Source organism: Lontra canadensis, unplaced genomic scaffold (assembly GCF_010015895.1).
Source record: "Lontra canadensis isolate GAN:19392208 unplaced genomic scaffold, GSC_riverotter_1.0 scaffold93, whole genome shotgun sequence".
NCBI classification, from domain to species: domain Eukaryota; kingdom Metazoa; phylum Chordata; class Mammalia; order Carnivora; family Mustelidae; genus Lontra; species Lontra canadensis.
This window is the reverse complement of record NW_022631087.1, coordinates 6684345-6695551: the sequence shown is the minus strand read 5'-3', so window position 1 is coordinate 6695551 and position 11207 is coordinate 6684345. Positions and strand designations below refer to the sequence as shown.

The 11207-nt window shown below is 52.9% G+C and overlaps 1 protein-coding gene across 1 annotated transcript in view; it reads left to right on the top strand.

Moving 5' to 3' along the window:
• The first annotated feature begins 1425 nt into the window (after nucleotides 1–1425).
• The window catches only part of TEX33 (testis expressed 33), a 29803-nt gene continuing 20021 nt past the window's right edge, over nucleotides 1426–11207 (top strand). Inside the window, exons 1-4 of the mRNA XM_032836740.1 lie at nucleotides 1426–1544; nucleotides 1618–1720; nucleotides 6289–6348; nucleotides 10553–10995. Of these exons, the coding sequence (XP_032692631.1) occupies nucleotides 6327–6348; nucleotides 10553–10995 (465 nt within the window). The 5' untranslated portion in view covers nucleotides 1426–1544; nucleotides 1618–1720; nucleotides 6289–6326. The remainder of the gene's footprint in view (nucleotides 1545–1617; nucleotides 1721–6288; nucleotides 6349–10552; nucleotides 10996–11207) is intronic.

Here is an 11207-nt window from a genome sequence, read left to right as displayed (position 1 = left end):
CTGGCCTCACCTAATGGGGGTCCCCTGCTTCCACTGGGCGGCCTTCCTGGGCCAAGACAAGGCCACTGAGGGGCAAGGACCAAGTCCGTCGATGACACGCTCCAGTCCCCAGCCCGGCGTTGGGGAGGGCAGGTGCTCAGTAAATGCCGTAGAGACTGGGTGTCAGACTGGGTCAGGCTGAAGGCCTGCGGGGTCTGCGTGGAAGAGAGCTAGAGCTGACCCCTCCTGCCTCTATACAGTCTTTGTCATGCCAGCTTTAGTCTCAAGGGGCCAGAGAATCCAGCCCAGACCCCTGATCCCAGCAACTGCCCTAGGGAATGTGTGAAGCTGCTAGGTTTGCTGTAATATTGTCACTCAGCAATAGATAATATGGGAGTGCGAGCAGTCCCAGGAGACCAGTGAGGAGGCAAGAGGTGGCGGTGGTCTGGACTGGGGGCCGGGGCACCGGGGCGGTGGGTGGAGATGGCTGAAGGTGTGCGAGCCTGGTGTACTCTGACGGCCTTGCTGATGAGTCGCTTACGGAGTTAGCTGTGAGTTACAGGTGACATCTCTCTGTGGCAAGCAATGCAAAGTGACTTCGCTCAGTCCTCATTCTTATCCTTGGTGGTGAGCTGTGTCTGTTTCACATGCAAGGAAAGATCAGCCAAAGAATCCAGCCGAAGTCACCTTTTTTTTAAGTGGCAGGCCCAGACTCAAGGGCCCTGAGTATCACCACAGTCTCTGCCTCCCGGGGAGCCCCTGGAAGGCTGGCATGAGGAGGCAGCCTCTAGACCCCTGCCCCTGCTGAGCAACAGCCAGACAGGACTGAGTTGCTGCTGGCACCAGCTGCAGAAGCCACTGAGCTCTTCATCTTCAGTAGCCCTCGTGGTTTGAACGGGGGAGAGCAGACTCTCTCTGACCCATCCTGCTCTCATTTTACTGCTCAGTCTCTGATCCAGCTCAGAGAGCTCCAGGTGCACCTTTCCCTCTCCTCCCCACTCCTCTTGATCTATATCTATGGTCATAAACACGTCCACACCTTTAATATTCAAATCCCTTCTAAGCTGTTAAACTCCTATGCATCCTTCAAAGCCCAGTTCAAATGGCCCTTCGGAGAGCCCTGACTTTTTTCCCCAGACAAAACCCATCATGCTCTCAACTCAGTCCTTTGTTGTCCCAAGATCTTCCTTTCCATCTGATGGCACTGAAGCCCTCACTGCCTGACACACAACCTGACACACGTAGGGGGCCCAGGAAACATTTTGAGTGGATGAGAGAGTGAATGATGTCTGAAGACTCTTCCTTCCCCCCTCCGCCCCCCCCGCCCCCCAGTACCGGCTTTCCCTGGCCTCAGTTCCCTAGGGTGGGCCTAGGAGCCCTGTGAGGTAACAGAACCCCATGAACAGTGCTCACCATGGCAACTCCAGGAGCAGAGAACGGCTCCTCCCTAGCAACCACTCAGGGGTCTTAACTAGAGCTTCAGCAGTGTGGATCTGCACTCCTGGGCTGCAGCACACACCAGAGTGGTTCACGTGTTTTCTGACGTTATGAGATAGAGTGGAGAGGTGAGGCAGAGACCTGTGAGGTGGGCGGGGGTCTCCGGGGACCAAGGATTTCATCTTCCCTCTCTCCATTCAGGGTTGCTCGTGAGGGAAGAGTACCCAGAAGCAACTGGACCTCCTCCTCCATTCTCCTTGACTGACGTCTCTTGGGACCTTTCTCTCCAGACCAGAGACTGGCAGTGAGTCGGCACTTCTGTTCAAGGCAGTACAGGCTGCTGGGGGCCGTGGGTAGCATTAGGGCTGATGGGACACGTCAGCCATGGGCGCTGGGGATGGGGAATGGGGACAGGAGCAGACAGCTCGCTTGAAGGAGACAGAAGATGTCGGGCTTGGTTTTGGTGCCACCTGGCTGGGGTCCTGTGTCTTTTCCGAGCCTCAGTTTCTCCATCTATGAAGGAGGGGGAGTTAATATTTTCTCCGAACACCTGAGTCCTTAGGAAGATAGACTCATCTACCAGATGTGAGAAGGTGTAACATATGAGCTGTATCAGTTATCTCTTACCCTGTAACAAATCACCCCAAAACTTGGTGGCTTTAAGAACATTTTTAAAAAGCCTCTGCCTTCGACTCAGGTCATGATCCCAGGGTCCTGGGATCTCTGCTAAGCGGAGAGCCTGCTTCTCTCTCTCTCTCTGCCTGCCTCTCTGCCTACTTGTGATCTCTATCTGTCAAATACATAAAATCTTTAAAAAAAGAACATTTTTAAAAATTAATTAATTAATTAGTTAGTTAATTTGGGGTGTGGGCAGAGGGAGAGGGAGAGAGAGAATCCCAAGCAGACTCCATGCTCAGCGTGAAGCCTGATGTGGGGCTCAATCTCACAAGCCTGAGATCATGACCTGAGCCTAAAATCAAGAACCAAATGTCTAACCTACAGAGCCACCCAAGTTCCCATAAGATTTTTTTTTTTTTATCTCACAGTTTCTTTGGGTCAGAAATACAGATGCAGCTCCAGTGGATCTCCTGTCTCAGGGTCTTCCACAGACTATAATCAAAGCGCAACTAGAGAAGGACCCCTTTCCAGGGCCATGCATATGCTAGGACTCCATTCCTCATGGATTGTTGACCTGGGAGCCTCAGTTACCCAGGAGCTGTGGACCAGGAGCCTCCCTCAGATCCTGGATGTGGGCTTCTCCAGAGGGCAGCTCATGACGTGGACCCTTCTTCTATCAGAGTGAGTGAGCCAAGGAGAGCCTGAGAGAGTGTGAATGAGCCAGAGTCACAATCTCTATATTCGATCTTCAGTGACCCTGGAAGCAGCATCCCATCACATATCCTGTTGGGCTAGAAGCTGAGTCAACAGGTCCAGTCCCCACTCAAGGGGAGGGATGATACAAAGGTGTGCATAGCAAGAATAGGATCCTTGTAAGCCATGTCAACTGCCATCTAGGTCCCCCCTCTAGGCCCCAATAATATACAGCCCTTCCATATGCCAAATACATTTCATTTCCACCTGAGATCTTGGGAGGGTTCATTCCATTACAGCATCAGCTCTAAATCTAGAACCTGGTTCTACAAATCAGGCCCTGGCATGGATGAGACTCCTTGGGTGTGATTTCTTGAGCTCAGTCCCTCCCCTGCAGTAGATCTTATGAAACTAAGCTACCTGTTTTGAAACTAAGCTGCCTATTCTGAGCACACACAACATGAAATGGTGTGGCAGACCCGGGATAAAAATGATAGACACCCCTATTCAAAAATGAGGACGCTGGAGACACAAAGGAGTCACTGGCCCGTAGCAGTTCTGAAATCCAGCCAAGGAAATGTTGAAATTTTTCTGATTGGGTTTCAACGCTTGGGAGTAATTCTCCATGGTTCTCAGCTCTGCCCTACAGGTACTGGTTTCCACTCCCTAACTATCCTTTTAAAAATAATAATATAATATAATATAATATAAAGTAAATAGAATAAAAGTATGTGTGTATGCTGAGTAACATATGCTTCTACTGGTAGAATTTGAGAGTCCACTAGTCTCTCCCATTTTGTACTGTCTCTCCTCTCTTTGCTCCAAGCTGCTAGTGGTTTTGCCGATATGGTTTTCTCAATAACTGAAGCCTACAGGGGCTTGCCCCGCTAGACAACAACCACGCTTCTCTCTCCTGGGGCTCCTGCAGAGAGACAGCACACTTAAGCTTCCTAGGGGCCCTATTACCCCACTGGGAGTCTGTCAGGTGCATCCTTATCTCTTTAAAGGGTCCACTGTGTGACTGAATAACATGCTTTTCCTCTTTATAAGGTTTCCCCCCTTTTTTTTTTAAGATTTTATTTATTTGAGAAAGAGAGAGGGAGGGCACAAGTCGGGGGAGGGAGGTGAGGGAGAAGCAGGCTCCCCACTGAGCAGGGAGCCCGATGTGGGGCTCAATCCCAAGGCCTGGGGATCATGACCTGAATGGAAAGCAGATGCCCAACTGACTGAGCCACCCAGGTGCCCTATCTTTATAAGCTTTTAACAAAAGGTGGTACAGTCACACCCTTGGCTACCTTTTCCTGACAGTGCTCTGAAGCCATTTCTTAATGTTAGCATCTTTTGGCGCTCGGAGAGGATGAGAATTACCAGAACTAGTAAGTCCTGCCTCTTTTATGTTTAATGGTCCTTCCTTCAATGCTTCTTTCTTCTCTAACATTTCACTACAAACAGGAAGAAACCAGGAGGCAACTTCCCTGCTTTGCTTGGAAAATCTCCTTTGCTAGATACCCATTAGTCACAGGTTCTGCTTTCCACATAACTGTCAATGACAGAGTCAAGGACACATCTTCCTCCAGGTTCTAAGAACATGTTCCTCACGTCCTTCTGTGCTAGCTATGGCAGCATCCTCCAAGTCCAGATTTCTACTCATTATCTGTTTAAGACAATTTAAGACTTTTTTTCTTCAAAATCCACACAGGCTCCAACCACTGCCCAGTTCCAAACGAACACCTGCATTTTTAGGTATTTGTCACAGCTGCAACCCATTCTTGGTCCCAAAATATATGTTAGTGAGCTACTGCTGCATGACAAAGCTTAGCAACTTCAAACTACGTGCTTAAAAAAAGTACAAATCTGTTTTCTCCCAGTTTCTATGGGTCAGAATCCTGGGTGTAGTCTGGCTGGGTCTTCTGGCTCAGGATCCCCCACAAGCTGTAATTAATATGTCAGCTGGGCTGTGTTCTCATATGAAGGCTCAACCGGGGAAGGATCCACTCCCATGCTCCTTTGCGGGGTAAGATTCATGCGGTTCTTTGAGGACTATTGGACCGAGGGTCTCTGTTCCTCATGAGCTGTTGGCTTCTCCATGGGACAGTTCAAAATGTGGTGGCTGCTTCCACCAGGGCAAACAAGCCAAAAAGAGCCAGAGAAAGAGTGTGAATAAGACAGAAGTCACTAATCTAATCTCAAAGTGACATCCTCCCCTTTTTTTTGTCATGTTCTTTTGATCAAAAGCAAGCTGCTAAGTCCAGCCCACCCTCAGGGGGATGGGGTGGGGGTATTAATGCTGTGTAAGAATGGGGGGGGGCATGGGATCACAGAGAGTCTTGTCAGAAGCTTCACAATCACACAGTTACCACTATATAATTATTAAGTGTCAACATTAATAGGGTGTTTTGCTTTGTGATTTTTCAAAAGAATAAAATCGATCCTTTTTTTTTTAAGATTTTATTTATGTATTTGAAAGAGACAGAGAGCACAAGTGGGAGGAGATTCAGAGAGAGAGGGAGAAGCAGACTCCCCAGCAGGGAGGCTGACCTGGGGCTCCATCCCAGGACCCTGAGATCCTGACCTGATCCAAAGTTAGAGACTTAACTGACGGAGACATCCAATCATCCCTAAAATTGATCTGGTTCTTAGTCTGTTCTGAGCTTACCAGCAGACCAGCTTACTGGGTGACCCAACAAAAGTCACTCACCCTCTCTGGGCCTTGGTCCCTTTATCCATAAAGTGAAGGGATTGGATTAGTTGATCCCAAAGACCCCTTCCGGCTCTGACTTGCTACTTCTATGTTTTCCTTATTCCAAAGATACTTTCTGCTTAGGCCTAGGAACTAAGCATCCACTGTATGTGACAGAACATTTCACTTTTTCATATTACGAGATTCACAAAAATCTTAAAGACACTGCAATAAAATCAGATATTTTGAATAAGAAGAAGGTCACTAGGAAAAGGAACACAAACCTGAATGCCCCAGGGGCTATTGGAGATGCCAGAACTGCTCTTCAAAATTGGTCCAAAGGCCTATTTTGTGGAGCGAAGACTGAGGTCCCAACAGCGTGGCTCCTGATCTCAGCTCCCCTATGTTGGCCAAGCTGGTTCCTTTCCCTGGAGCTTGAAAGACCAGCTATTAGAATGGACACAGTCTTCCTTCTAGGGAGGCAAACAGCCACCAGGATAGGGGGCTTGGGGCAAGGCCTCCCACAGCCAGAGGCCTACTGGGGGATCCCAGGGAAGCATTGGGTGGTGCAGAGGGGGGACAAGGTGGAAGCAAGAGGGTGCAAAGGGCAAGAGGAGCTCAGGGCCCCCAGGCTGTTCGAGAAAGTTCTTTGAGGCACTGGCATTGAAAGTGACCTGGGCTTTTCCAAGAAGGCAGAGTCTGCAGGGGTCCAGAGGCAGGCCAGGGAAGATGGGGCATGGTGGCAGGGGGGCTTGCTGAGTACCAGAGAGGACTGGAAACAGCTTGAAGGGCCCTCTGGTCAGGGGCTGGACTGATGGCCACAAGACTCCCTGTAGACTGTGTGTTATCTGAGATGACCAAATGTGTTTCTTTGTCTACAGGGCTAAGCTTGGAATTACCTATCCCAGAGCAAGAGTCGATGGAGCTGGGCCACCGAGCAGGTAGGACAGACTGACCAGGGACCAGAGCTTCTGGGTGGGTGCCCTGTGGGTAGCAGGGAACAGGCCCTTCTCCTCCCTCAGTCTCGCCTGGGCCTCTAGACCCACTGTGGGGCCCTGACTTCCTCTTCATTCTATTTGAAGACAGAAATCAAAGGGAGGGGAATATTGCTGCCCACCCCCCACCCCATCCAGCCAGGGACTGTGACCCCAGTGCTGTCTCCCTCTGTGGGACTCAGAGGGGAAGAGTGCACCCAGAGGGCAGGGGTGAGGGAGAACCCAGTGGGGGCCGGGGCTGGCTTCGGGGAGTGGGGGGGTAGAAGGTGCATGTCGGTCCTGAGTGAGCCCGGCCCAGGGAGTGGTGTGGCCCAAGGAGGGATGAAGGGAGTGTTCTGGGCACAGGGAACAGTGTGGGCAAAAGGCTGGTAGTGAGAGGTCTGGTGCTTTAGTGTAGCCTAGGGAATATGGCTAGAAGGCAGGAGAGGCAGCTGGGGCCTGATCCCCGAGGTGGGGGGTCTGCTTTCAGTGCAGGGGTGACTGGGTCAGTGCAGGGGTGACTGGGTCAGTGCAGGGGTGACTGGGTCAGGTCAGCTCTGACAGGGGCCCCACGGTGAGTGGCCATCCAGTGAGACTGGGGGGAAATGGCTGCTGGAAGCTGTCTCCAACAACCCAAGGACCCAGGCTTGTTAAACCCTGGGATCCCGGCCTTTCCCAAGGAGGTTCGGATGCAGGTGCTGGGAGGGGCACAAGGACCTGCAAATGTAATGGGTGGGGGATCTGGGGGGGCAGATTCTGATTAAGGGCCAAGCCCGGAAAACTGACCACGGACCATTTGAACCTCACACTAGCAAGTGAAGCTAGATTCGCTTTGCCCTTTTTCCTGAGGAAGGGATGGGACAGAGCTGCAATGAGGCTCCTGGGCCACCAGGCCACACTCATTCATTCAACAAATCCTGAGCTCCAAGAGGACAGGGTTTGGCCCTTTAGTTCCCTTTCATGTCCCCAGTGCTGGGCACAGCACCTGACATAGGTGCTCCCTCAGTGCGTGAATTGGGTCAGTATCAGTCTTCGAAGCCAGGACCGGGCCAGTGAGGCACTCATCACCCCGGAGGGTGGGCGGGGAGCAGGGAATTCTGCTATAACGTGCTCATGGATGAGGCAGTCGGGAGCACGGCCTGGGGGAAACCGGGAGCTCTGCCGCTGGAGTCCTGAGCTCCACATCCTGTGGGACCCCAGGGGGAGCCCCTCACGGTGCTGGGCCGCAGGGCCCCCAGAAGCAGGCGGAGGGACCATGGCAGAGCTGGTGGATGCTGAGTGTGCCAAGCGTGTTTCATGCCTGCCCCCCCCCCAATCCTGGAACCTCAGATGTGCCCAGAGGCTCCCGTTTGCTTGGCTGCTTGCTTGCTGGGGCAGCACCAGGACTGGAAGGACAGGAGGCTTTTTGGTCAGCTGAACGGGTTTTTCCCTCTGCCTTTTGTGTCGATGACAAAGGAGGAAGAATGAAAGGGCATCTGATTTCCCCGGTGGGGGAGAGCGAGGAGGGAAGGAAAGGAGGAGGTAGGCGGGCTTGGATATCAGCTTTCTCTGTCTCCAGGGCGCCTGGGAAGGGTTTTTCTGCAGATTCCCACCACCGGTTGGTGACGGCAGTGCAGGGACTGGTGAGAGGGAACTAAAACCCCCAAAGGCCGGCAAGACCTGCTGCTTTCCAGCAGCCTGTTCTGAAAAGGCAGCCTGGGGCAATCAGAATGCTCAACGGTGGGACTGCCCGTTTGAAAGGGAAGTCGCGTCTGTGTCTGCTGCAACAGGTCAATCCCCAAGGCCCAGTGGGACTTTTGTTTGTTTGTTTTTAAGATTTTATTTATTTATTTGTGAAAGAGAGAGAGAATGAGAGCACAAGCCAGGGTAAGGGCAGAGAAGCAGACTCCCCACTGAGCAGGAGCCCGACAGGGGGCTCCATCCCAGGACCCCGGGATCATGACCTGAGCTGAAGGCAGATGCCCAACGGAATGAGCCACCCAGGCACCTCAGTGGGATGCTTTTTAACAGCAAGTTACAAAGCAATCCGTAGAATCCAGTCTCATCTAGAAACAAAAGCAAAGCAAAACCATGAACCCTTCAAGAGGCCTGGAGGAACCATCTAGAACATTTTGGAGGGCAGCTCACCAAATGTGTTTAGAGCTGTCGCCTGGGTTTGAAGATGGGGGAGCAGGGGGTGAGGCCAAGGCTGTGTGCGGGGTGGGGGTAGGGGATGGGGGCGGGGGAAGGGCTCCTTTTCTGTTTTTCGCACAGAAAATACCAGAAAGAATAAGTAAGGAAAAATTTATTACCCCCGCCCCCCCGGGTATGATCACGAGTAACGTGGTACAAAAATTGAGTCTCCTGAGGCTGGTAGTCAGATACATTGTTACTTATGGGATTTAGTCACCACAAAGAGAAAACCTTTTGGGTTAGACAAAGGGTCACCCACTGTCAGAGGCCGCCTGATGTCAAAGGTGTGATCATGAAAAGAAATGGCATCTTACCCTGATGAGGCAGCGTTCCTCTGGGTTCGCCCCCCCACCAGTGGCCACCCTCCCGCTCCCCAGCTGGCTGACAGCTTCCACCCGCAGCTCCAACGCACAGGGCTGTCTGGTGGGTGCTGAGGGGGATCCAGGATCCACTCACCCAGGGAACTGCCTCAGTGAGACCGCCACCCGCCACCTCCCATCCTGGAAGGGACATGAGGAGGTCTGTAGCCCGCAGGGACGGAGAAAGGGAAAGCCCAGGATCGTGAGAGGGGTGTGGAGTCCTCGGCCAGGCCAGCGTGGTGTGGTGTCAGGGAGGACTTCCTGACAAGATGGCATTAGAAGGAGTTGAAGAGGGTAGGATTTGGGCTCATGAGAAGGAAAGGTGTGCCCTCAGGTGGCAAAGCCAGCCTGGGCAGACATGGGAGGTGGCCACACGGGTGGGGAGAAGGAACAGCCAGTTTGGTGGGAGCCAGGGTTGGGTGAAGAGAGGGAGGAAGCCGGCAGGCTGGGAGCAAGAGCCCTCTGGGGCTGGGAGTCGGGGCCAGAAGGGGAGACCTGTGGCGGTGTAAGAGTGGGGAAGTGGCTGGGGTGACACCACCTGAATAGTGACAACAGCAGAGGGAAGTGGGGGCTGGGCGGCAGCTCTGAAGGCAGAGAAAGACCTGGCGATCCTGCTCCATGACTTGGCCAAAAGCCAAGATGCCCGTCTGCCAGCTCCCACGGCTGTGGTTCCCTTCACTGGGTGGCTGGGGGGTTCAAAGAGGGGAAGGGAACGAATCAGACGGAGCTAGGTCCACTAAGGCTCAGAGACGTCAAGGTCACACAGCTAGACCTCAAGGCTGCCGCTCCTATTGTCTAAAACAATGTGGGATGATCCCGTCTGCTGGGAGGTTTGGCAGGCTGAACTATCTTGTTCCTCTGTCTCTCCTGATTTCTCACCTGTGCTTCTGGATCCTGTGACTTCTCTCTGTCCCCTTCTCTTTGATGCAGACTGGCTGGGTCCGAGGACCCAGAGGGGTTCCTCCAGGACCAGCCAAGAGGGTCTTTGGCTTTGCACAGTATAGAAGTCAAGTGCAAGCCAAGAGGAAGTGAGAGCAGAGTTTACTGAAGACAGAAAGAGAGTGTGCAGATACGGAGTGTCTGGGAGGCTCAGAAAGGCAAGGAGAGTGAGTCCTGTCTCTGCACAGGGCCTGGGGTTTGTACTGAGGACGGTGGTCCAGTGCCTATCTTCTCAGGCATCCAGGAACAAAGATGCATGTTTAGGTTTCCCCCTAAGTCATTTACACCTGGAGCCAGGGGGTCTTGGTGAGTCCGTGGTCTTGGAAAATGTTCACATCACTCCTTAGATACTATCTATTGTGTTGGAAGACTCCCCCCTCCCCCCAAAAAAAATCATTAAATCCTTGACCTTTATGAGGACGACATGCCCTGATGTTCTGTAAGGCCCATCTGCGTGTGCGGGGCAGGGGAGTGGGGGGGGATGGAGGGGCTCCAGGTCCTAGCAAGAGTAGAGGCAGCAAAAGGAGCAAAGAAAGCAGTTTCTCGCGGGGTCCCTTGTTTCCCTCACCACCTTTTGCTGCTCTGGGGCTCTGGGGCTGTCTCTTTATCCTCCCCACCCCCATCACTGTCTCCCTGTCTCCCTTCCCACCCCCCACTGTGCACTTGTCTGTCTCCCTCCCTCTCTCTGTGCTCCTGTTCAGGTACAACCACTTTGCCCAGGGCCCATCTGAATAGCAAGGAAGACCAGCAGGACACGGAACCCTGGAGAGCTGCCCCCAGCCCTTTGGATACCTCCAAGTTCAAGTACCAGGCCCCAGTCTCCCCACAGCAGACCCTTCACGGGGGAGGGAGCCCCCTAAGGCAGGTCCACCCGGAGGAGGTCCGGACTCCACCCCCATCAGTGATCAGCAGCAACCGTCTGTCCCCGGGGATGGACCCACAGCGTGGGTCCCCAAGGAAGGGAGGCTACAGACCCTCCTCGAGGGAGAGCAGGGCTTCCTTCCGAGAGGGGGCTCAGCCGAACCAGGGGATGAAGGAAGGCCCCAACACAGGAGCCCAGGGTCCTAGAAGCAGCATCATTCCTGACAACATTCGTCACAAGTTTGGGAGCAACGTGGTGGATGACCTTGTCTCAGAGGAGCAGGTATCTGTGCTGGCACAGGGGCTGGGAGCAGAAGGAGGGTTACACATGGAGACTTACAGGGACCCCTCCACCCCCGCCCCTGCCAAGAAGCCTGCTCTTGAGCACAGAGCTCTACAATAGTATCATTAGAGAGGATGCCAGGTGCCAGGCAGAGCAAGTCTTCACAGAAAATGATTCATTTGATCTTCCCCATGAGGAAGGTATTATTAACA